This window comes from Balaenoptera ricei, chromosome 11 (assembly GCF_028023285.1).
Source record: "Balaenoptera ricei isolate mBalRic1 chromosome 11, mBalRic1.hap2, whole genome shotgun sequence".
Taxonomy (NCBI): Eukaryota; Metazoa; Chordata; class Mammalia; order Artiodactyla; family Balaenopteridae; genus Balaenoptera; species Balaenoptera ricei.
In genome coordinates, this window is record NC_082649.1 from 77,271,383 (window position 1) to 77,299,200 (window position 27,818).

The following is a 27,818-nucleotide window of genomic DNA, read 5'->3' on the forward strand; positions in this document are numbered from 1 at the left end:
TAAAGATAAAATTCACACTTCACACAATGTTGGAAACATAATAATAACATTGAGAGTGTTAATAGTTAAATGATAATAGCTAACATTTCCTGAGGCATACTATAGGCTAGCCACTGTGCTAGTCCTATATGACCCTTACCTCTTCTGATCCTCAGAACAACTTTACAAAGCCAGGCATCCCATTATCTCCCTTTTACAGATGAGGTAACTGAAGATCAGAGATGTTAAACAACTTGCCCAAGGTCACACAGCTAGTAAGGAGTAGAACCAGGATCTGAACCGTGGCATTCTGGTTACAAAGCCTTACCCCCGTGCTATTCTGCTCCATGCAAATAATTTAAAGTATGTGATGTGAAGCACTTTATAAACTGTAAATTAGTATATTAAAAAAAAGTAAAGTATTATTATTATTAATACAAATAGATGCTCACTATGGCTTTTGAAAGATGAGGTAACCAACAATTCCTTTAATGAAAGCACATACACTTCTCTCAGTAATACTGACAAGCCACTGTCAGAGAACAATTAGAATTGAATTAGCACATCATCACAAAAGAAGTTCCAATGACATCATTCCAACCAAAAAACTTGCTCTTTCCTGGAGTTTAGAAAGGAAAAAAACCCAAAAATCCATGGTTCATCTGACAAGAGTAACAAATTCTTGCAGCTCTGGCAATGCAAAGCCTCTGAAAGAACAGGTTAAGGAAGGTGCTTCCACTGCAAACCGTTAAGTCCAGCATGAATCCCACAGAGGGATTCACAGCACAATGCCAGTTTCCCAAGCATCCTTCCATAAAGCCTTGTCGTATCAAACTGGATCCCAAAAGGGATATAAAGGTCCAGCCACCGATGAGGTACAGCATTGCTGGTCCAGGCTCCAAGGGTCAATGATGAAGCTCATTAACAGAACGGGCTATTTTCCAATCCTCCCTTCAACTTGTTTACTCACTAAGTTACTTTGACACCACACCTGTTTCTGTACTAGCCTGGAAGCCTCCACAGCACAGCAGATGGCAGAGTGTTTGCATAACAAATGTTCTCCAGGGTCACCTATGGAAGTGGCTGCGGGGATTGCTGCAGGTGGGACAGGAGGGGCGGCAGGGACCCTCTCCTGGGGCAGCAGCACAGCCATCAGTCCCAGACTTTGCTGGAGAAACATCCCACCCCGTAAAGGCTGAATAAGTCTGAGCTCTGAATGTTCCCAGCTCTGCTCTTCCTTCTGACAATCCTTCCCAGCATAACAAAGCTCAGTGGCTATACGAGCAAGCTACAAAGGAAATCTAGTGGGGACATCAAGAATATATATATTAAAAAAGAACAGGGCTTCCCTGGTGGTGCAGTGGTTGAGAATCTGCCTGCCAATGCAGGGGATGCGGGTTCGAGCCCTGGTCCGGGAAGATCCCACATGCCGCGGAGCAGCTGGGCCCGTGAGCCACAACTACTGAGCCTGCGCGTCTGGAGCCTGTGCTCCGCAACGGGAGAGGCCGCGACAGTGAGAGGCCCGCGCACCGCGATGAAGAGTGGCCCCCGCTCGCCGCAACTAGAGAAAGCCCTCGCACAGACACGAAGACCCAACACAGCCATAAATAAATAAATAAATAAATAAATAAATTTATTTTAAAAAAAGAACAAAACCACATCAAATTTAAAACTTAACTTCAAACACAATTCCAGCTCAACTTCCAACTTTGCTCTCTTAAATTTAACTGCGGTTTAACTCTCTTAAGTCTAAACTCTTTGTAACTCTCAAATCTCAGTTCCTAACTCTCAAATTTCTTAATTCTAATTTCAAGTCAAGCTTAGTCTCTTGAAGAGGGAAGTCAAATTTAACAGCTTGTTGGAATGAGTTCCTGTGACTTGTGAGCCTGGTTTAAGGTCACACCTAGTCTTCAGAGGTTAAGAAAAGCCCTACTTTCTCTTACGCAAATTTGACATCAGAATAATGTCCTATCTTGGCTGCGCTGTGGAAGAAATAGTTGCTCAATCATGCAATTTGCCATTTTTTAAAGAATCCATGATGCAAGGAATATAACATAAAGCTCCTCAATGGAGCAAATGCCCATCTTAGGGGCCACACTTTGCAGACGACCTGCGTGTCAGGAGGGAATATCCACCTCACCCCCTTTCCCCAGTGACACCTGGTAGACTTCACTGTTTTCAACATGAAGAACTAGCTCTGCACACTCAGTTCCATTTGACTAGTGAGTCAAGCTTTGTTGCCTGGAAACCCATGAGCTCGCCATTAGTAAGAATTCGGGACCCATCAACAGGGTGACTTGAGGAGACTGAAAATAAACTGAAATCTGCTATAATTCCTCTCCCAGGGTTTCCTCTGATTCTCTCATCAGCCTTCCTTCACGCAGGGGTGATGGTAAAACTACCGGGGTGATGATGACAAAGCAAGTGAGAAAAATGCTTTGAGGGCAGGGACCACATCTCCATGTTCTCTGCTGTCCTCACAGAAACTGGAAGAGCAGCTGGCCTGCAGCAGCTCTCAATAAGTAATTGGTCCATACCAATAGAGCGCACCAAGCGCTGTGTACAAAGTTTCCCATTCGTGGCCTCCTGTAAAACTCACAGAATCCTCTGCAGGAGGGAGTCATATTCTGATTTCAATTTCACAGACAAAAAAACAAAGGGAGAGAGAGTCAAACCACTTGCCTAAAGCCACACAGCTAAGAGTAAAGGGAGCTGGACTCAATCCTGAGAGCAAACAATTCTTTTAAGTGAGGGAAATATTTTTCAAACTCAAATCTGTCAGATGGGGAGGTTGTGGCTCTTTGTGACCTGCCTCAGAGTCATCCCATCAATTTAGGTTAGTAATACTAACTACTCGTAAAGAAGAGTAGTATTGTTGTCTTCCACTTCCACTGAAGTGGAAGACAACAATTCAGGTAAATTCAGTTGAGCAGTCCTTGGACAGGAGTTAGGGGGCCAGGAGACCCCTGAATTAAATGCAACATTGTGTGTGTACGTGAATTTTTCCACAGAAAATGCTCATAGCTTTCAGACTTGAAAGATGCTATAACCCCTCCAAAGTTTAATGAATCAGCTTCTTTTCATTAAATTATGCTGCTAATTGTCACCCCCAAAGAGTCCAGAGGTCTCTAAGTGCATTTTGTATGCCTGCTAGAAGGGAAATGACTAGCATGAAGGCTTGGTGGGTATTAGATATGAGAACAGTCAGTCTCTGCAAACACCCCAGATGTGGCAAGAGCCCTCAGAGATCATCACGTAATTAAGACTATTCAGAATTCACTGCCTTGTTAGCATTTGTTCTCAGTGAGATCTAAGAGCAACTCTATTGATAACCAACAGATCTTGGGGATAGTTGAAACCATAGGACCCCGTATCATGGATTAGATTTGGTGGTCTTCAAAATATGAAAAGGAGACAACAAATTCCACCTTAGAGCAGTGCCTGTCAACAGGGTCTTTCTAACTATTTCATTTTCTGTGATCTTCGTCTGCAGCAAGAATATCCAAACCTAACGCTCTGTACTTGGGGAGACCACCCTCATGCTCAACAGACATATATTGAGACTCTACTATGTTCCCAAAACTGCACTAAACCACTTGCTCCTATGTCATCTGGATAATTCCATGTGATTCAAGGCCACATGTTTAAAATAGAAGAGTCACCAAACAGAGAACATCTAGATGTGGAGAACCAATCTGTCAAAGGACTAGAAATCATGCTGCATACACAGTTAAAGGCACTGATGATTCCTTACGGGGAGGACGGCACATTTCTTCCAACTCCTACAAGGTTTCTAGAAAGGAGAGGAAGTACACAATTATTCCAGAATGCCCAGACTCCAGAGAGAAAGGTGAAAGAATAATGCTGTTTCACAGAAAGAGAAAAAGAAGAAGAGGAGAAGAAGAAGGAGGAGGAGGAGGAGAAGAAGAAAAAGGAGAAGCTGCTGCAGCAGCAAAAGCAAACTTTTCTAACTGTAGTATCCAAGATGGAATAAGACAGCTGTTAAAAAGTAAGCAAGCTGCCACTCGAGTCATTTAACATGGATTTATACATGAGCTAAACTTAAGACTATAAAACATAGAAGATGGGTAAATACAAGATGACTGTACTAAAATACAAAGAAACAAACACATTTAGTCAGTGCGTGACCCTTTAAAGCTAGTATGTTGATTATGCTGTTTACAGGGAAGAATGTGATGTTCACAAATCAACTCATCACAAATTACACGCTTACCAGGTCTATTAACGTAATGACCTTGGGAGTTGGCTCAGAGTCTTCCTTAACCTAACACGCATGCTGAATGTAATCAGTTAGGTTGGCATTTAAAATTACAATTTATCTAACATATTTCCCCCACCCAGTTCCCGTCTCCTCCTAAGGCTCAAGAAACTTGGGTGATCAATAGGAGCCCTTATGCTATGGCGCTCTCTTGCGCGCACACGTGCGCTCTCTCTCTCTCTTTTAAGCATTTCTGTTACAGATAATTTATTACACCTTAAATTTCTTTCCTATTTGTAAGTTTCAGCAAAATTTAGTCAGGTTTCAACATAGAGTGTCAAGGGATAATTAGGACAGTTAGCAGTCATTTATCATTTCTCAGCTGGGTTTTCAAGCTTCCGCTGACTGCGTGTAGAAATCCGTTAGCCAGTTCTACACGGATCACTATGAAATCTCCTTTATCTTTGTGCAAACTGCTTTTGCATTTAACTGAAAGGAGCTGAAAGATGAGCCAATCCATTCCTGAAAGTCTAGCCACCAGTATGTGTGTCATCCGAGTGCGGCTGAGGCCGGGGCTTCAGATGACCTACTGTAATGCCTAATGGGTGTTATGCTGCCACGGGCAGCTTTTTCCCCACCTGCTATGGCTTAGAAATGTAAACCAGGCAGTCTGACTTCAGGTTAGATCTTCAGAAAATGTGCACAGGAATCTATGGACAGGCCAACAGTACATTTTACAGAGCAAATATTGCCTCACGCGTAGTCCACCAAAGATGAAAAGCCTGGAGAAGGCAGAGACAGCAGCTCTGCACCGCTTCTGTGCAGAAGGCTTTTATTATGCCTGAGCTGAAAAGGGAGGACCTTGTGTTCTTTCAAGAGACTCATTTACTAGATGGTGAAAAATGAATGGTCTGGGTAATTTCATTTCAAATTGATTTATTTCTAAATGGGGGAAAATTGACACTTGGTGAAGAAAGTAAAAAGCAAGTCTCTGGGAAGAGCCAACTAGTCTCAGGTATAACCCAATTATTTGAACACAGGAAATAAGAACACAGAAGGCAGGGTGCAAGGTCACCCAGGAAAGTCATTCCTTGCAATGAATACCTTCCTTTTCCCCTCCCAACAGACTCTCAGAAAAGTATAAACTGACACATATTTCCAGTTTATTTCTGACACCTAAAACCTAATCAAAGTTCACTGTTAAAAAATCTAATAGTTATTCGCAGTTAGATTGCACAGCAAATTAAATCATAAATTTCTCTATCCTATCGCTGGTTGCCACATTCCTAAAATACAACTTTCTTCCCTCTGGCACTTTATTTAAATCTCTGAGGCCAAGCTTGAAAGCAAGTTATGGATTTAATAAGTTGTTAATGTGGCCACAGTAATTGTTCCGAGCCATATTTATGACTTTATTGGATCTTACAACAATCAATAATCCATCGATGTCCCTGACTCTGGGGTTTTCTCACAGCCCACAAATGGGGCAGTGGATTCATTTTTAATGTACTCACTTAGCACTCCCTCCCTGAGAGAGTCCTGCATATACTAATAAAGGCCAAGAAATGAATGGCATTGGTGCACATACCTTACCTGAAGAAACAGCTGCAGGATAAGATTTAACATGAAAAAGAAGGGGAAGAATAGACTAACAGGGCCCATTTTGTACAGCACCACTATGGTTAAAGTTAATGGAATTACCCTGTGGTCATGCACCAAAGGGAGCCTTCTGGAAGTTAAGGTCTGCTAGGGCCATTGATTCACAGACTGTCGCTCAAAGATTCCCATTGGCATGTCATGAGTATTGCAGATACGCAGAAGCACTTTAGAAGCTGTTTACTCAAACTGCCAGTTAAGTATATTGAGGAGTAACAATAACTGAATATTTTAGAGTAGATGATCGAATTGAGGATGTTTTCCATCGGAAGTCCAGAAAATTCAACTCTTCCTGGATGAAACAATAGGAGAACTTTATTAAATCACCTAAACAAAAAGTCTAGATGTAGCGCAGTCTTCAGGACTGGTTAATTCAGCAACCCAACAATGTCACCAAGGATCCAACTTCTTTCAATCTCTGACATGCTGGCCTCAGCATCTGGTTCATTCTAAACCAGGCTGCCCTAGGAATCCTAAGATGGCTGCCAGCAGCCGTCAGGGTTACTGCTTCCCTATTTATAAGCAGTAGTAGACAGTAGAGAAAGCATGCCATCCCACAAGTCCTCCATGATGCTGGGAACAAGTGTTCCTGAAGCCCAGAGAATCCTACACTCTAAGTGAGAGTTAGGTCAGAATTAATTAAAGTCATCACTGTGGCAGAGAGTTGGCTTAGGCTAGGGATGGGCAGCCTCTGGGCCAAATGTGGCTCACCGTGTGCTTTTGCAAATAAAGTTTGATTGGAATACAGCTACACCCATTTGTACAAATTCATTTACATATTTTGTATAGCTGCTTTTGTGCTGCAAAGGCAGTTGTATAATTGTGACAGAGACCGTCTGGCCCTCAAAGCCTAAAGTGTTTACTATCTGGCCTTTTATGAAAAAATTTGCCAACCCCTGGATTAACCAAACAAGGTTAACACCTGGAACTAGAGATGGATTCAAATGCATCCTATCTCCTTGGCTGCTAAATAATGGAGTGCAGAGAGTATGCTGGAGAGACAACCAGCACCCAGAATAGACATAAGACCAAATTATTCAAGTTCCTAGAAACTTAAAAACCAAATCAATTTAGGGGACCCATCATATTGAGCACATGTGAAATATCCTCTGCCCTTAGAATATAATCCAAACAACAAATACATTTAAAATAGAGTTAAAACTCTTTACGGTGGGACTGTATTTATACTGGTAGAAATACTCTCCTGTCCACCTCTTCAAACTTATCTTCCACCACCTCTCTCTCCACCCCAAAGTCCTGCCATGTGGTCTTCAACAATCTCCTAGATTGTGCCAAGCTCATCTCTGCTGCTGTTTCCTCTGCCCAGAAGCTCTTTCTTTCCCAGCTCTTTACTTGGCTGGAGCCCTGTCATTCCTCAGGTCTCAGTTTACAGGTCACCTCTTCAGTGGGCCTTTTCTGACCACCCTATGTAAAGCAGCCATACCGCCCCTATTCTGCTCCCTCCCCCCATACTATCCCCTTTCACAGCACCGTTTACAGCCTTTCTAACACTCCTCAAAATCTGCAATTATTTTATTTGCTCATTTTCATGCAGAGGAAGACAGACAATAACGTGAGAGTCATTCCTTGGCTGCCCTTCCTCCCACTGTACCCCAGTTCCCGGAAGTGCCTGACACATGGTAGGTACTCAGTAAACACTTAACTGGTAGGAGGAATTCGTATGAACTCTACAACTTCTACAACTTGCTCAGTCTTCCTCTCTTATAGCCCTTATTTCAACGACTGTCCTTAAAGACAGACAAGGACTACGCCTCATTCTTGTTCTCCCAGGGCCTGTGACAATACTTGGAACATGGTAGGCATTGGACAAATAAATTAAAAAATGAATGCTAGATAGAAAAGCATGAGCAGATGCTCATTTCCTGAGAGAAAGGAACAGGATACTTTTGGTAGTGAGGGAATTCTCATCCTTGACCACAGATCAGAGCTGTTCCAAACTGGAAGAAGCTACCTTATAGCACACTGGGTTCCCAGGTATAGAGGAAGATGAAAGACCAATTGAAAGGCTACAGAGGGGGAATCATTTGCAGAAGAGAAGATACTACATGACTTCCAAGATCACTTGCCTCTCTGCGATTCTCTGAGTCATCCCAGGCTCTGAGTTTCTTCCTGAAGAGTGAGTTTCATCCCTGGTCATGTGATGGCAGAGCTGAGCTTGGAATCACATTTATTCCTTCCAAGACTAAAGAGCTTCCTCAAAATTATACTGCTAGAACCTGATTACATCTGGGAGTTTATACCATTTATAACCAACAGATGAACTGAAACACAAATAAAAGGCCCTGTTGGGTTGTTTTTCAGGGCAACAGTCTAGAAAGTATGACAAGAAAATATTTTTTTCAGGGAACAAGTGCTGATATACAGACCCTAGGGTGGGAGATTTGAATGTGAACATTACAGTAAATGGATTTCACCACGAAGTAAAAAAATATTGGGTGAGTTCACTTTGCTCATTCACTGTTGTTTATTCTTCTAAACCACTTTGGCAAGGTCAACATCTTCAGCAACTTCAGGTTTATTTTTCATGTAACATCAGGAACAAGAAAAGCTTATTCGAAAGAATAAAAACAGGGGAGAGAAAGGTGGGTTTTCATTACCAGAATGCAATAATATTATCTTTATGTTGAATGAGCCCAGAAGGATTTCAAACCATGATTTTTGTCCTTTCCCCCCTGAGGTTTGGGATTAATCTGATTCAGAAGGCTTCTAGCAATTTACGTCTCTATTTCCCTGACCTTGGTGGATGAGCGGCTTCTCCAGAGAGGGGATCTGCTATGAGACTACAGGTGTAGGATTGATTCCTCATGACACGTAAAGTTAAAACCTCAAAATTACCCTTTCCCAGTGCTAACATACTTCACAAAGAAATGGGGGGAGAATTTCTCACTGTGTTTGGCCCGAGGGCCATTACAGATTCTCACCAGCCCAGTGTTTTTCACTCAAATGTCGTTAGGGAGGTCATTATTCTAATTCGTCCATATCTGTGGCTCTGCAGGTTGGCATGACTATTATTCATTAACCTGCCTTCCATCTCACCCAGGCTTGGTCATCACACCCTTAGTTTTCCAGCTGCATTTTGAGTCTTGAGAATTACTCCAGTAATGGCTTTGGCATGGGCAGAGAGGAGCCCCTGAAAGGAACTTAATAATTCAAGATGAATTTGGGAGTTAGAATCAAGTCTAGGTCATCTCGACCAAGAACCAAAACATATTCATACAACTAAATAAAACAGCAGTTCATAAATCTGGGTTACAGGATTAACCAAGATGGCGGAATAGAAGGACGTGCTCTCACTCCCTCTTGCAAGAGCACCAGAATCACAACTGGCTGCTGGACAGTCATTGACAGGAAGACCCTGGACTTCACCAAGGAGGATAACCCACGTCCAAGGACAGAGGAGAAGCCACAGTGAGACGGTAGGAGGGGCGCAAGCAGACTAAAATCTAATCCCATAACTGCTGGGTGGGTGACTCACAGACTGGCAAACACTTATACCACAGAAGTCCACCCACTGGAGTGAAGGTTCTGAGCCCCACGTCAGGCTTCCCAACCTGGGGGTCTGGCAACGGGAGGAGGAATTCCTAGAGAATCAGACTTTGAAGCCTAGTGGGAATTGATTGCAGGACTTCGACAGGACTGGGGGAAACAGAGACCCCACTCTTGGAGGGCACACACAAAGTAGTGTGCGCATCGGGACCCAGGGGAAGGAGCAGTGACCCTGGGGGAGACTGAACCAGACCTACCAGCTGGTGTTGGGGGGTCTCCTGCAGAGGTGGGGGGTGGCTCTGTTTCACTGTGGGGACAAGGACTCTGGCAGCAGAGGTTCTGGGAAGTGCTCCTTGGCGTGAGCCCTCCCAGAGTCTGCCATTAACCCCACCAAAGAGTCCAGGTAGGCTCCAGTGTTGGGTTGCCTCAGGCAAAACAACCAACAGGGAGGGAAGCCAGTCCCACCCATCAACAGTCAAGTGGATTAAAGTTTTACTGAGCTCTGACCGCCACAGCAACAGTCAGCTCTACCCACCACCAGAGCCTCCCATCAAGCCTCTTAGATAGCCTCAACCACCAGAGGGCAGACAGCAGAAGCAAGAAAAACTACAATCCTGCAGCCTGTGGACCAAAAACCACAGTTAGAGAAAGATAGACAAGATGAAAAGGCAGAGGGCTATGCACCAGATGAAGGAACAAGAAAAAAACCCAGAAAAACAACTAAATGAAGTGGAGATAGGCAACCTTCCAGAAAAAGAATTCAGAATAATGATAGTGAAGATGATCCAGGACCTCGGAATAAGAATGGAGGCAAAGATTGAGAAGATGCAAGAAATGTTTAACAAAGACCTAGAAGAGTTAAAGAACAAACAAACAGAGATGACCAATACAATAACTGAAGTGAAAACTACACTAGAAGGAATCAATAGCAGAATAACTGAGGCAGAAGAACTGATAAGTGACCTGGAAGACAGAATGGTGGAATTCACTGCTGCGAAACAGACTAAAGAAAAAAGAATGAAAAGAAATGAAGAGAGCCTAAGAGACCTCTGGGACAACATTAAACGCAACAACATTCGCATTATACGGGTCCCAGAAGGAGAAGAGAGAGAGAAAGGACCAGAGAAAATATTTGAAGAGATTATAGTCGAAAACTTCCCTAACATGGGAAAGGAAATAGCCACCCAAGTCCAGGAAGCGCAGAGAGGCCCATACAGGATAAATCCAAGGAGAAACACGCCGAGACACATAGTAATCAAAGTGGCAAAAATTAAAGACAAAGAAAAATTATTGAAAGCAGCAAGGGAAAAACGACAAATAACATACAAGGGAACTCCCATAAGGTTAACAGCTGATTTCTCAGCAGAAACTCTGCAAGCCAGAAGGGAGTGGCATGATATACTTAAAGTGATGAAAGGGAAGAACCTACAACCAAGATTACTCTACCCGGCAAGGATCTCATTTAGATTTGATGGAGAAATCAAAAGCTTTACAGACAAGCAAAAGCTAAGAGAATTCAGCACCACCAAACCAGCTCTACAACAAATGCTAAAGGAACTTCTCTAAGTGGGAAACACAAGAGAAAAAAAGGACCTACAAAAACAAACCCAAAACAATTAAGAAAATGGTCATAGGAACATACATATCGATAATCACCTTAAACGTGAATGGATTAAATGCCCCAACCAAAAGACACAGACTGGCTGAATGGATACAAAAACAAGACCCATATATATGCTGTCTACAAGAGACCCACTTTAGACCTAGGGACACATACAGACTGAAAGTGAGGGGATGGAAAAAGAGATTCCATGCAAATGGAAATCAAAAGAAAGCTGGAGTAGCTATACTCATATCAGATAAAATAGACTTTAAAATAAAGAATGTTACAAGAGACAAGGAAGGACACTACATAATGATCCAGGGATCAATCCAAGAAGAAGCTATAACAATTATAAATATATATGCACCCAACATAGGAGCACCTCAATACATAAGGCAACTGCTAACAGCTATAAAAGAGGAAATTGACAGTAACACAATCATAGTGGGGGACTTTAACACCTCACTTACACCAATGGACAGATCATCCAAAATGAAAATAAATAAGGAAACAGAAGCTTTAAATGACACAATAGACCAGATAGATTTAATTGATATATATATAGGACATTCCATCCAAAAACAGCAGATTACACGTTCTTCTCAAGTGCGCACGGAACATTCTCCAGGATAGATCACATCTTGCGTCACAAATCAAGCCTCAGTAAATTTAAGAAAATTGAAATCATATCAAGCATCTTTTCTGACCACAACGCTATGAGATTAGAAATGAATTGCAGGGAAAAAAACGTAAAAAAGACAAACACATGGAGGCTAAACAATACGTTACTAAATAACCAAGAGATCACTGAAGAAATCAAAGAGGAAATAAAAAAATACCTAGAGACAAATGACAATGAAAACACGACGACCCAAAACCTATGGGATGCAGCGAAAGCAGTTCTAAGAGGGAAGTTTATAGTTATACAGGCCTACCTCAAGAAACAAGAAAAATCTCAAGTAAACAATCTAACCTTACACCTAAAGAAACTAGAGAAAGAAGAACAAACAAAACCCAAAGTTAGCAGAAGGAAAGAAATCATAAAGATCAGAGCAGAAATAAATGAAATAGAAACAAAGAAAACAATAGCAAAGATCAATAAAACTAAAAGTTGGTTCTTTGAGAAGATAAACAAAATTGATAAGCCATTAGCCAGACTCATCAAGAAAAAGAGGGAGAGGACTCAAATCAATAAAATCAGAAATGAAAAAGGAGAAGTTACAACAGACACTGCAGAAATACAAAGCATCCTAAGAGACAACTACAAGCAACTTTATGCCAATAAAATGGACAACCTGGAAGAAATGGACAAATTCTTAGAAAGGTATAACCTTCCAAGACTGAACCAGGAAGAAACAGAAAATATGAACAGACCAATCACAAGTAATGAAATTGAAACTGTGATTAAAATCTTCCAACAAACAAAAGTCCAGGACCAGATGGCTTCACAGGTGAATTCTATCAAACATTTAGAGAACAGCTAACACCTATCCTTCTCAAACTCTTCCAAAAAATTGCAGAGGAAGGAACACTCCCAAACTCATTCTATGAGGCCACCATCACCCTGATACCAAAACCAGGCAAAGACACTACAAGAAAAGAAAATTACAGACCAATATCACTGATGAATATAGACGCAAAAATCCTCAACAAAATACTAGCAAACAGAATCCAACAACACATTAAAAGGATCATACACCACGATCAAGTGGGACTTATCCCAGGGATACAAGGATTCTTCAATATACGCAAATCAATCAACGTGATACACCATATTAACAAATTGAAGAAGAAAAACCATATGATCATCTCAATAGATGCAGAGAAAGCTTTTGACAAAATTCAACACCCATTTATGATAAAAACTCTCCAGAAAGTGGGCATAGAGGGAATCTACCTCAACATAATAAAGGCCATATATGACAAACCCACAGCAAACATCATTCTCAATGGTGAAAAACTGAAAGCATTTCCTCTAAGATCAGGAAAGAGACAAGGATGTCCACTCTCACCACTATTATTCAACATAGTTCTGGAAGTCCTAGCCACGGCAATCAGAGAAGAAAAAGAAATAAAAGGAATACAAATTGGAAAAGAAGAAGTAAAACTGTCACTGTTTGCGGATGACAAGATACTATACATAGAGAATCCTAAAACTGCCACCAGAAAACTGCTAGAGCTAATTAATGAATATGGTAAAGTTGCAGGATACAAAATTAATGCACAGAAATCTCTTCCATTCCTACACACTAATGATGAAAAATCTGAAAGAGAAATTATGGAAACACTCCCATTTACCATTGCAACAAAAAGAATAAAATACCTAGGAATAAACCTACCTAGGGAGACAAAAGACCTGTATGCAGAAAACTATAAGACACTGATGAAAGAAATTAAAGATGATACCAACAGATGGAGAGATATACCATGTTCTTGGATTGGAAGAATCAACATTGTGAAAATGAGTATACTACCCAAAGCAATCTACAGATTCAATGCAAATCCCTATCAAATTACCAATGGCATTTTTTACGGAGCTAGAACAAATCATCTTAAAATTTGTATGGAGACACAAAAGACCCCGAATAGCCAAAGCAGTCTTGAGGCAAAAAAATGGAGCTGGAGGAATCAGACTCCCTGACTTCAGACTATACTACAAAGCTACAGTAATCAAGACAATATGGTACTGGCACAAAAACAGAAACATAGATCAATGGAACAAGATAGAAAGCCCAGAGATTAACCCACGCACCTATGGTCAACTAATCTATGACAAAGGAGGAAAAGATATACAATGGAGAAAAGACAGTCTCTTCAATAAGTGGTGCTGGGAAAACTGGACAGCCACATGTAAAAGAATGAAATTAGAATACTCCCTAACACCATACACAACAATAAACTCAAAATGGATTAGAGACCTAAATGTAAGACCGGACACTATAAAACTCTTAGAGGAAAACATAGGAAGAACACTCTTTGACATAAATCACAGCAAGATCTTTTTTGATCCACCTCCTAGAGTAATGGAAATAAAAACAAAAATAAACAAGTGGGACCTAATGAAACTTCAAAGCTTTTGCACAGCAAAGGAAACCATAAACAAGACGAAAAGACAACCCTCAGAATGGGAGAAAATATTTGCAAATGAATCAACGGACAAAGGATTAATCTCCAAAATATATAAACAGCTCATTCAGCTCAATATTAAAGAAACAAACACCCCAATCCAAAAATGGGCAGAAGACCTAAATAGACATTTCTCCAAAGAAGACATACAGACGGCCACGAAGCATATGAAAAGATGCTCAACATCACTAATTATTAGAGAAATGCAAATCAAAACTACAATGAGGTATCACCTCACACCAGTTAGAATGGGCATTATCAGAAAATCTACAAACAACAAATGCTGGAGAGGGTGTGGAGAAAAGGGCACTCTTGCACTGTTGGTGGGAATGTAAATTGATACAGCCACTATGGAGAACAGTATGGAGGTTCCTTAAAAAACTAAAAATAGAATTACCATATGATCTAGCAATCCCACTACTGGGCATATACCCAGAGAAAACCGTAATTCAAAAAGACACATGCACCCGAATGTTCATTGCAGCACTATTTACAATAGCCAGGTCATGGAAGCAACCTAAATGCCCATTGACAGACGAATGGATAAAGAAGAGGTGGTACATATATACAATGGAATATTACTCAGCCATAAAAAGGAACGAAATTGAGTCATTTGTTGAGAAGTGGATGGATCTAGAGACTGTCATACAGAGTGAAGTAAGTCAGAAAGAGAAAAACAAATATCGTATATTAATGCATGTATGTGGAACCTAGAAAAATGGTACAGATGAGCCGGTTTGCAGGGCAGAAGTTGAGACACAGATGTAGAGAATGGACATACGGACACCAAGGGGGGAAAACTGCGGTGGGGTGGGGATGCTGGTGTGCTGAATTGGGCGATTGGGATTGACATGTATTCCATGATGTGTATAAAATTGATGCCTAATAAGAATCTGCAGTATAAAAAAACAAACAAACAAAACAACTAATACTAAACTTTCATTGGGTTATTTGTATGGAAATATGTTAATATAAATGTTTCAGACATTACATGAAATTTCTAAAAATCTTATATTTGTATTTGTATGGAAATATGTTAATATAAATGTTTCAGACATTATATGAAATTTCTAAAAATCTTATATTTGTATTTGTATGGAAATATGTATGGAAATATGTTAATATAAATGTTTCAGACATTACATGAAATTTCTAAAAATCTTATATGTTCTGGTATAATGTTATAAGTAATAATCCTAGTTATTACTTTAAAATGTATATCTCAGAAATAACTAATTTTCTTGTCAACTGCATTATTATGAACTTTCATCAAATCTTTAACAGTGGTCATTTTTAAGTCTTTTGTCATTTACAGACAGTTCTGGGTGTACTCTGATGCTTTTGCAAATATGTTCCTATAAAAGGGTTTCATCTTCAAGAAATTCATGGAAAAGACTCTGACAAGTACAGGTTTCTGGTAACTGACTGTACTGCTGAACTGAATGAATAAGCATTTTCAGAACTCTAATGAAAAACTGATGAACTCATAAAAGTGCTAACAAAAGATCAAGATGAAAAAAAAAAATTAATTACATGGGACTGAGTGAACTGATGAGGATGAGTATAATTTTTGTGACTTTCTGTCTGAATTAAAAACAAAAAAATCCCACAAGAACTCAGAGGCAAAGAATATACAAATCAATTTTCACTGCAAAGTAAAGGAGCTGTTACAATGGAGGATTACTGGACTGAATGTCAATATTGTGACATAGTATGAGTGTGTTTCATGTTTGGTAATTGCAATCATTGTTGCTTTTGTTGTGGTCATCCATGTACAATGCTTGGTGTCAGTCTATTTATGTCTTGTAAAAATAAAATACAGTGTGTGTGTGTGAAAGAAAAAAAAAAAAAAAATCTGGGTTACCACCAGAATCAACTGCAAGTCTAGGTCATCTAGACCAAGAATCAGAATGTATTTATATAAATAAATAAAACAGTAGTCCATAAATATGGGTAACCATCAGAATCAACTGTGGACTTTCCAAAAACCATTTTTTATGGGCCCCATCACCAGAGATCTGAACATAAGAGGTGCGAGGACTAGTTATATGCTAAAGATAAAGACAGAAAAAAGAATGGATGATCAGTCATTTCCCAATGGAAAATTCTTCTGATGGGACCCCCGTGAAATAAAAATTATAGAGATTGTTTCCTATATTTTCTTTACAAAATATAAATAATATAATAGAAAACCAGGAACGTATTAGGTATGTAGTGAAAGGCCCCTGGGTATCCTTGACACCCCTCTGTGTGCTCCTTCTTCTTACTTCCTCTTTCTAGGGGCATCCCTACCCTATGTTGTCCATTTCTCTAAGCAATATATAGATCCATATTTTTTAGACTTAAATAGATAAGCTATAAGTAACCTCCTTTTATATTTTATTATTTCTGCTGTGAGTACTGAAACAAAAGTTTGCAAATTCATCTGGATCTGTTTTAGCTGAAGTGTCCAGTTTCAACCAAAGCGCACATTATTTTAGGGACTTTTCACTCCCCGTTCTGTATTTAAGGTGTATAATGTCGTCTGTAACAAATAGCTCATCTATGAAGACCGAACTGACCACTCATATTTAATTAAAACTATAGAATCCTTGTCCCACGATTCATTGGACTGAGTTTAGTTACTTATTTGTTTAAAAAAAATGGACATTTTAGCCAAGGCAATTATTTACATGTCACAGGTTTAAAACTTTGAACTTGAAATGGTTACATGGAGTTAGAGAATTTTATACATAATGTCCTAGGCCTGAAACATACACAGCAAAACAGTGAGAGAGAGAAGTGTCTTCAGTGATTATTTACTGAAAACCTAGTATTTCACAGCAAAATGACAACAGTGAGTCACTGCCCTTACTACATCAACAGAGGTAAGAAGGTGATTCTGAATAATAATGCCTGTAGCATTTTAGGGTCTATAAAGCACTTTGCCTTTCACAGGATATTTGATTTGACAGTGATTAAATAAAACCCCCAAACTCTGAGCATCAGGTAGAAAAGACAGTTCACTGAAACCTGTAAAACACTGACGTTAAGAATGCATCTGCAATATTTGCCACATTTTGTGTCATGGATCTCAAAATAAATTTAACAGCTCTATCCACTTTGCTCTATGTCAGGGCCTCCAATTACTAAAGGGATTTGTTTGGTAGCACTAATGAAAGATTAAACATCTAAAACATATAATTCCGCTGTAAATTGACATACACCAATAAAGTAGCATTTAGGTTAGTTAACCTTCACCTGTACAATAAAATTAAAGAGGGAGTCCTCTGGGTATTTTTAGATGGAAGACATTATTCTAAGCAGAGAAAAATAATGCAGAATGAATGTGTGTTCAGGGAGACAAAATATTTACAAAACCTCTCCTTGTGCATCTCTGGCTATGCTTACTGGGTGCAAGGTGTTTTTAGGAACATCTAGCCAGATGACATAATGGAAAGTTGGGCTTTCAGACAAGCCTGGGTTTGAATCCCACCTCTCCTGTTTGTAACTTGTGTTGTCATTGTTGTTGTTTTTGATAAGTGACTACCTCCATAAACCTTGGTTTTCCCAAGTGTAAAATATTAATGCCCAATTTTGAGAATTGCGAGGATTAAGTGAAAATTATAAAACTAATAGCAAACATTTATTGAGACTTTCCTGTGTGTCAAGTGTTATATTAAAGGCCATTTACATGTATTTTAGTCCATCTGATTGCCACAACACCCCCTAAGGGGCAGGATACTATTAAGGCCCCCATTTTATAAAGTTATAAGTAGATGCTGAGACTAGGAAAGGCTGACTTTTGCAAGAGTCATAGAAATGATAGGTGATGGTTCTGGGAATGAAACCAGGCCATCTGGCTCCAGAGTCCGCCCTCTTCATCAGGACTTTAGTTCTGATGACATTTCCCCTTCACCCTCACTCCATCTCCAGCATCCCCCATCCAGCCCACCCTAAGCTGCCTGTGAGTTTGAGAAAACAAGGAAAAAATAAGCAAATAGGAACGGGAGAATAACAGGGAGCTTAGTTAATTTTTCTTTCAGTGCTTTGATCCAAATGGCATCATGCAAATCAAAATTAACCAATTAGAAATGGAAAAACTCAATGATTTGATAGTTACTTAGAAGAAGGCTTGAGGGTTTAGTATGAGAGAGGAAGTTTCCCACAGGGGAACGACAGGCTTATCCTCCCTTCTCCTGCCTAGAGAGACAGGGACCAGGGGTTTTGCCCCCAAATCACCAGGAGGGGAAGAAGAGTCAGAGATACGTACCTGCCAGGGGGAAGAGTGGGCTTGGAGGCCCACTGTACACCCAAACCCATCCCCTGAGCACCAAAGTTGATTTTGGTTTACCAAACTCACGCAAATTGGATTCATCTTCAGAGCAGAGATGCAAATTATAAGGCAATTGCACAAGATAAAAGCTACTGCATCCTGAAGATACTAATTCTTCAGCAGTAAATACAAGCATTAGCTATAAACATAGGCAAGACACTTTTCTTCATGGCTTTAATCAAAGGATAAAAGTTCTCTGGCAAATTACAGCTCTCTTGAAATTTCTTTCCAGATGAAAATAATAAATACCAGTCAAGTAAAATCATTTTGATTTTTAAGATGTTGGTTTCTCCTTTCTCTGCACAACAAATATTAGGAATCCTTTTGGATTGAAAGCAAGCCGCTATGTGAAGATTCCTCCACATCTTGTCACTTCTTTGCTAAGTGGCTTTGCACTGGAGTGACATGCACATGAACATCACTTGCAGTGTCTGTTAAAATGCAGAGTCCTGGGTCCCACATCAGACCTACTGAACCAGCATAGGGGGCAGATAGGTTTCTGTCCTACTGAAACCTATTTCGAGTAATTGTGAAATACATTGTTGGCTCAGGAGCACAACTTACTCGTTACCACTGAGGGGTACAGCAGATGTGAAAAGTATCAGGGCAGAGATTTCTCACCCCAATTAATGAGGCAGATTTCTGAATGTTCAAGTGGTCAATTTTATAAAAGTTCAAACTAGTTATTCAAACTACACAAGTGATATGATCAGAAGAAAGTTTTTTTTTTTTAAGAATTTAAGCTAAAAGGCAATAATTAATAGTGAGAGAATTTAGTGTATAATTAAGTGAACTAGGCAGGGCCACAAACAAACTTTATACCACAAACATTCTCCCTAAGTGACACCTTAGCCTGTCTTAGGGACGTGAAAACTGAGGGTAAGATTAAAATTAAGAAACATGCATAAGGTCCTAGGGAAAAGATGTGGTGGGTTGGGCGTTCTATTCACATCTTCATATCAGTTTCTTTTCACCATCACTCAATACATTTGATAGGGTTTCCCCCATTTGAAAAATGAGGAAATGAATGTTCAGAGAGGTTAAGAGGCTGGACCAAAAGTCACACAGCTAATAAATTAGCAGAGCTAATACTCCTATGGAGCCTCTGACTGATGTCAAAGTGTATTAACTCCTGGACTTTATTGAGAGCTAAAGTGTCCTCTAAGTTCATGAATTGAAAAGATTACCAAATCTCCTTGTGGAAGGGACCCAAGAAACTCCTCAGTGAATGCAAGACTTTGTTTGTTTGTTTCTTTAATTTTTAAATCACAGTTCTTTAAAGAATTCCTTTCCTTGTTCTTCCCAAAGCAATCTGAAAAAGTAATTGCTAATGTATCAACAGTTAATAAGAGACACTTCCCACTGCATTAACACTATAAAATTAAGTATGTAAGTAGAGGATTCAAGCACCATAAACAGAAGAGTGTAAGCAAGCATATTTTATAAATAGCTCTTATAAAATTCTAGATTACCTGCCTGCCATAAATCTCTCTTTAATATACCTAAAGCACTCTCCCACCCAAAGACACACGTAATAATTGTTCTAAAAGCTCACATTGAACTTATTCAGTAGCATCCCTTTTAAAGGACTGAACATTGCCTTAATGATTTGACTAGCTGGATTACATTTTGGAGTATGATTTGGGAACTTGATTAGTGGAAATTCTGGCTTTTGTCAGTGATGCCAAAATATGGGAGATTCCTGATAGAAATTCCAGAAAACCCACACCTCTGACTGCTTACTGAAATACAAGGACATACCATCTGCTTCTTCATGTTAACTGAAGTTAGAAGCTTAGAAGTATTTGTTCTGTCATGCTAAGTACCATTATCATCTCCATTTTCCTCCCCACACTGCCCAAGAGAGCCACGGTAAACAATGGTAAGATGCAGGTTCTCACGAAGCTTACATTCTCCAGGGACTAAAGAAATAATATGAGTACAGGAAAAAAAAAAAGTAACACACAAACAAATAAAAGACAGTGAAGAGGGCCTTGAAGGAAATCAAATAAGGCGTGGACAAAAAATGTTGCCTGCCATTTTAGTGAACAAAGAATGCTGCCTGTCATCAAGCCATCAGCCAGGGCAGCGGCCCCTACAGGGCACCCTGAGGGCAACTCAAGTTGGAGAAAAACAGGATACTGGCCCTAGATAGTAAAGACGCATGTCAAAGGAATAGTATCAATGAGCTGAACTCTTGCATCTTCCCATACATAGAAAAGCACTAAAAAACCATTAACTTGAGATGTCTGTTTTTTGTGATTATCAGTACTCTTTTGATGTTTGACTACATTTTTTTTTTTTTTTTTTTTTTCAGCAAAACTCCTATATATTCTGGTTCCTCCTTGACCTCTTGGGAACAGTCCCTCAGAGCTCTCTGAGAGGCTGTCTTCCCAGGCTAATCTCCTCAGTAAGGTCCCCGAATAAAACACAACTCGCAACTTTTAGGTTTTTGTTTTTTGTTTTTAGTCGACAAAGGCAAACGGGATAGGAAGTAAGGGGTTTAGGAGGGCTACTCAGATGGGAGGGGCTGGTCAGGGAAGGCTGATGACCCAGCAACATATGGCTGTATAGGTACATGGTAATATGGATATGCATATGGTGATATACGGCTGAGACCAGAAGAAAGGGATCATTTCTCAAGCCTGCAGGATATCAAAATTGCTGCAATTAATCACCTGGTGGAGAGCAGTGCCCTCCTACTTTTAGACTCAAACGGGAGAGTTAATAAAAAATCGAGAAATAAGAGGTCACATTTTTAGTTTGATATTTCCCTTTCGTTACAAATGCCTTACTGAGTAAGCTAGGCCACCCTTGTTCTTTGCAAAGAAGAATTTAAAGCCCACAAAACAAAAAAACCCTAGAGAGGCGCCACGTTCAAGAGGCTCGCTCAGCGGTGCACTTCCGCTAACAACAGCAAGGGAAGGGATCATTGCTGGGCTTATTGCTCTTACCACCCAACATGAGACAAAAATGGTTTAGGGCCCAGGCGTCAGGCCCTGTACCAAGAGTCAGACACAGAAGCAAAGAGGAAGAAAATAGTCACTGCGTTTTCCATGGCAGGCTGTCAGATAGTGCCTCATAATGTTCAACTGTGTGAATTTCAAAATCTGAAATGCTTAGTCATGATTTGTAGCTTTCAAAACCTGGCAGCTAAATACTGACCATGTGGCATTGAGGCAGGAGGTAGATGGGCCCCAGGCTAGACATTGACAACTGGCCTCCTGTTCACACTTCCTGGGGTGAGAAGAAGATAGGCTTCAGGCCGGACATTCATTACCAGCCCCTTGTTTACATTTCCTGAGGCAAGAGACAAACGGGCTCCGGACTACATATTTATGAGCGGACTCCTGTCTGTATTTCGAGATCTGCACTTTGATATGAGAAACAACAACAGGAATAGGGTAGATAACCGGACATTGGACACTTTTATGGCAGGGACAGAGAGGGGCTAAACCCTGCTAAAAGATCAAGAGGCCACACATTTCCCATCCTTGAGACAAGGGAAACATTGCACATGCGCAGAAAGGCTCCTTGGGGGTCAAAAGGAGGGGCACACCCCATAATACGTGATGCTAAGGCCGTCCCATAGGCCTCTGGGCTGAAATCCATCTTGGAAAAACGTTGCGCACGCATGTTGGGTAGGGTCCTAGGGCAGAGCAGATGTGGAAGAAGAAACCAGGTAATTGGCCAAAGGTAAACAAAGAACCGGAAGAACTGCCCTGTATAAATGACCTAACCACCTCTTCACTGCGTTCCTCCTCATTCAGGAGGACGCCCACACCCTTCCTCTCCCGGAGTGCATCTCTGCCTTGCTTCTGTCCTAACTAAACAAACGGTTTCTCTGTGTGCTCTCCCACCTGTTGTTGTGCTATATCTCTAATAATAAACTTGTACCTGTTTTTACAGCTTTTGCTTCCGTGAGAAATGCATTTTTCACTGGGGGCAAGAGCCAGGGGGTGTGGTGGCCAGGAGTCCTGGTTTTCATCCAGGCTACCCAGGTTCAATTCCTGGGCAGGGGATTAAGATCTCGCTTCACGCCACCACTCACTGCTGCCTCTCCGAGATTAGCTTTACTCCCTGGAGGGGCCGACTCCTGGCTTCCTTGGGTCAAGGTTATGTGGCCATCACCACCTACTACTTTTATCACCATAAAACAGCAAGGCTGGTAAATATTTACATTCTGAGAAGTATCATGCGGTGTGCTTGTTAACAATGAAGATTCCCAAGCCCCAAACACAAAGATTCTAAATCAGGAAATTTAGAATAAAAACAGAATCAACCTTTTTATTAAAGTAACATCAAAATTAATTCTCAGGTAGGTAGTATAAGACTCACACTTAGAAAAAATAGATTAGACAACTTGTGATATGTAGACTTGGTCTAAAAGGACAGTTTTCAAAACTTTGTCATCCACTGAGGTTTTAGTTGTATGTAGGGCTGACCCTTAATACTTGGGGGTTAGGAGTTCCGACCCTCCCTCGAAGTAGAAAATCCATGTATAATTCCCAGGCAGCCCTCCATACACGCAGTTCTGCACCTGCAGATTCAACCAGCCACCTACCTGTAGTACTGTAGTATTTACTACTGAAAAAAATTCCTGTATAAGTGAACCCTCACAGTTCAAAGTCCTGTTACTCAAGGGTCAAATGCATATGGATGTTTTCTTTTAGCCATTTAACATTACACGAACGATTTGAGATGGCCCTGCTAATTCATACAGGGGAAATTAGGGATCATACAGGAAACAACTGAAAGATGTCCAAAAGAACATAATCTGCCAATTAAAAAAAAGAACTGTAAAAAAAAATCAACTTAAGCTAAATTACAATGGCAGTGACGATAAGAACCACATTCAACAATTTATATATGAGTGCCATACTCCAAAAATTACTCCATCACCCCACCATCAAAGCTAACAAAACCATTAAAACTTTTGGCCAGATCATTGGGACATGAAAAAGTAGTCGGTACTAGAGTCAGAGAGTCTACAGCCATGGTGCTTAGCCCTGCTAGACTTGGTGCTTGCTGGCGTTTTTTATTGTGCTTTATTTTATTATCATTCTTAATTGAGATATATGTCAAATAACATAAAATTTACCATTTAAAAATGTACGATTCAGTGGGTTTAAAAAATATCCATAATGTTGCACAACCATCACCACTAATTCCATATTTTTATCACCCTAAAAAGAAACTCTTACCTGTTACTAGTCATTTCTCCTTCCCTTCTTCCTCCAGCCCCTGACAACCACTAATCTACTTTTTGTCTCTATTCAGTGCCTGCTTGTCTAGGAAAATGCCCTGTTTAGATTAACGCCCCATTCAGATTCCCAAAATAAAATTTTGAGATCATATAACCTATATATTCATATAAATTTCAGATATGTTTATGTTGTGCAGACTGTCAATCTCTGCATGCCCCTTGACATGGTTTGAATTTCTCCCATGCTACTAGCTATGCCTCTGCAGCGTTACTTTCAATGGCTGAAGGAATTTCATCAAATAGATACTGCACAAAGCACCTAACTAATCTGGTGGTGTTGTAATTTATATTTGAATATTGATTTTTTTAAAAAATCTAGTGGGACTTCCCTGGTGGTCCAGCGGTTAAGACTCTGCCCTCCCAATGCAGGAGGCCCAGGTTCATTCCCCGGTCAGGGAACTAGATCCCGCATGCCCCCGTGTGCCACATAAGACCCGGTGCAGCCAAATAAATAAATAAATGAATATTCTTTAAAAAGAAAAAGAAATCTAGCAACCAGGTTTAAACACTTACATTTTGTACTTCCAAAAACAATTTCAAAACGAAGCTACCGTGTTATACTGTATTTTTTTTAGCATTGGCATGTTTAGAACCCTGGCACGGAGGTGGGGGAAAGCTGTGAAGCCCCTCTGTCCTTATCACACTGTGTGTCTGGAGCAAGGCTAGCTCTTTTTTATCATAAGGAATTTGGTGGCAATCTCTGTAGGACATTTGCTCCTCAAAAGTATTTCCCAGAGATTCTATTTCAAAAGTCCCGAGGTAGTTATGTTAAGCATTAAAACCATATGCAGACGAATATCAAAAGAGGATGATGTTTATTTGTCATTGTTTGGTACCAAGCATTACCTTACTCACTCACAGCCAGTCTCAAAGCCATAAAATCTTATTTCGCAAAATGTAACATAAGCACCCCAGTTAGACTTGCTTCAGATTTCTAACACACACACAAAAAAGAAAAAGAATAAAAAGGCCTTTTCTATGATTTAGGCGTAGGAACTAACTGCATAGGCATTTACATTTGTATGAAGGGGGCTGAAACTCAGCTTCAGAATCAGCCAGGATTTTATTCTTTTATTTTACTTTATTAGGGAAGCAGAGACTATCCTAATAAATCCTCCTTCCGTCTTCTGGCACACTTAAAAACTCATTTTTGAGCTTCACTGACTCCATTATGTTGAACTTTGGTATTAAGTACGAAGGGAGGAAAAGAGTAGGTGTGTGGGTGGAAAGGAGGAGAACAGAGGGAAGCAAAGGGCGAGGAGTGAAGGGACAACCGTGGGGCCACCATATCTGTGAGCCCTCCGCTCAACAATGGCAAAGCAACAATACACGGTGTGGAGAACCAGAAGGCTGCCACAGAGGCGCAGGCTTAACGGGAGACCCACCAATCCACATGCGGCATACGTGCTGTTTCCTAGACACTACCTCCCATGAACTCCTTTGACTTCGGTTTCTGTTTCAGGACTCCATGATTTAGTTTCTGTTTTAGCATTTGAACAATAATAACTTTACTACAAAAGGTAAATGTCTTGTAAACTAATGTGAAACATATTGCTTGGCAAAGTTTACAATGTCACGATTTATGGCTCCAACACCGAGGGTCTCTCTGACCTCGAAGATAACATAATGAAGCAGCAATGTGCTCCAAATGACTCAGTGTGATTTTTTATTAGTTCTCATAATCGCCCCCTATTAATTTGTATGCACATAATAAGCACTCACCTTCACAGTTTGTCCGGCTTCGGGGCCATCCTAGAAATAGGGGGGAAAAAAAAAAAAGACAGGTGAGAACAGATAGATGGTATCTCCTGCTCATTCAGAAATATTGCCTGTTAATAATTTAAATCCAATTTCATTGTGTGTTAATTTATAGTTTCCTCATGGGGACCATTCGCTTCAAAGGTATGGGGCCCAACGGTTCTCCATTTCCTCCTGAGAGTAAGAAGTTATGTATAAAAATGATATAAATTATCCAGTGAGTCAACCCCTTTCCTACTTTTCATGCTCTTTGCTTTTGGCTACGGTTTTAATTGCATTAAAGGAAGACTGGAAATATTTGGGGAGGTGAAGTATCACACCTTTCGGTTATCTTTAAACCAGATGTAGCTTAATTAATGCCTGATTACTTTAAGTCTCTACTCAGGAAATTGCTATAAACATAATCCATTAAGCAAGAGGCAAGAATATGGGCTGTCTCATGCAGGAGGAGCGCCCAAGAGTGGGCCCTCTCTGGCTCTTCTGACCTTGGGAGAAAAGGTGCAAGTGTTTATTGTAGCTGAGCTCTTTTCCCATCCTGGGTCCTTCCTCGGCTTTCTGAAGCCCAACAGAACTATTTGCTTAGCTAAAAATAAGCAAACTCGTCTAGTCATCAGGCACAATACAAAGCAAAAGCAAGTTAAGTGCTCAGCTGGTTTGGAATAGCAGAACATGCAATGTTTCTATAATCAGAAATTTCAAAATTGAATGACAACTCTGAAAATTTAGGTAAGTCTTTCTACTTCTAAGACCCAAACTACTTGGGGTGAGAATTCTTGCCCTGCAATGGCGAAGATAAAGCAGACCTGTGTAATCAGTGGTTTTCAAACTTGGAGTCTCAACCTATTTATTAGTGGGTCATAAAGTCAACTTGATGGGTTGTGACCAGCACTGAAGACAAAAGAAATCAGATAACAGAACAAAAACTATTAGACTGCACAGAATAGGTAAACACTGCTTTGTGAAGTTTCTGTTTCCTTTATCTACATGTCTGTAGGGGGAGAGGGGAATATATGATTGTGAAATAAATATATATCTTACTGTACGTTAAAGTTTTAAAAAGTTTGAAAACACCACATATATGAAAGTACTCTAAGTGCTTTATATAATAGCAACAGTTTCTATATTTTTTAACATCAGTTTCTATATTTTTGGAATTAAGTTTCTAGCAAATCATGTTAGATAACCAGCATTGGCCATTTCCTATGAATGTGAATTTTCTTCTAGTATTCCATTAAACACTGACAGATGTTTTCACCCAGTTGCCTTCATTTGGTCTCTCTGGAAACATGATTTGCAGCATCAGCTTAATAAACACCCTGAGCTTAACTACCTGCTTGAAGGTGACTCAAAGGGGTTAATACACAATACACACAGACAGACAGACAGACACACACACACACACACCCCCACCCCCACACACACACACAGTATTTTACAAGGAAGTTTAGATACTCTTGACACAGACATGGTGGCAAAAGGTTTTTTTTAAAGAATGCAGATGAGGGAATTCCCTGGCGGTCCAGTGGTTAGGACTCTGCGCTTCCACTGCAGGGGGCACAGGTTCGATCCCTGGTCAGGATACTAAGATCCCGCAGGCCGCATGGCGCGGCTAATAAATAAATAAATAAAAATGCAGATGAGTATTTCTAGTCAGGGCCTTTCACGACCTGAAAACGGTGGCCTCCTCTATCTGTTCTCTTTTAAAGTCTACGGTGGAGAGCTGAGGAGGGCAGAGGAAGGATGATAAATATCCAGTTTACCTAAAGCACTGAGTACAAGGTCTTGCATTATGAAACCATCCACTTCTTTCCAAAGGGTTTTTGGAGAGTCATCAAATCTCAAGGCCACACAAGGCTTTAATTACATATAGATACCCGCAGCTCTTTCCATGGGTGATAGGAAGGGGCTCATGGTATATTACGACCTGAAGATTCACTCAATTCCCACAGCTGATGACCCACCGCGTACCTCCTCCTCCCACACTGACAAGCGTTGGCTCAAACTCGGCCTAAAGATCTCTAGTGATTGGGGGTCTAGCTTCTTTACCAGGAAGTAGGCCACACTGAACACTCAGTCAATCCAGCTTCATACCATAATCGATCCATAATCGATCACTGAGGCTTGAATCAAAAAGGTCAGCCTTGTGAGGGTGAGGCCCTACCTAACCTGCATATCTCTATTCCCCTAGGAATAGAGCAGGGCTCAAAACATATTTATCCTGGCATCAAAATGACATGTCCAGCCCCAGTTCCAATAAAAGATCTGGAATGTCTTCATGCTCACCACACACATCACACGTCCAATACTCCCAGCTGCTTGGTCAACACCCCTGCGCGCGTTGCCTCCGCTGATATTCTACCCTGTTCACCAAGCCCACGTCGGGGCCTTG

General features: G+C 40.5%; 1 protein-coding gene across 24 annotated transcripts in view; it reads right to left on the minus strand.

Moving 5' to 3' along the window:
* Positions 1–27,818, minus strand: part of FHIT (fragile histidine triad diadenosine triphosphatase) — a 1,501,610-nt gene that overhangs the window by 248,148 nt on the left and 1,225,644 nt on the right. For all 24 annotated transcript variants that reach the window (XM_059940100.1, XM_059940087.1, XM_059940096.1 and 21 more), the window contains one exon: positions 25,394–25,423. In XM_059940100.1, coding sequence (XP_059796083.1) covers positions 25,394–25,423 — 30 coding nt within the window. The remainder of the gene's footprint in view (positions 1–25,393; positions 25,424–27,818) is intronic.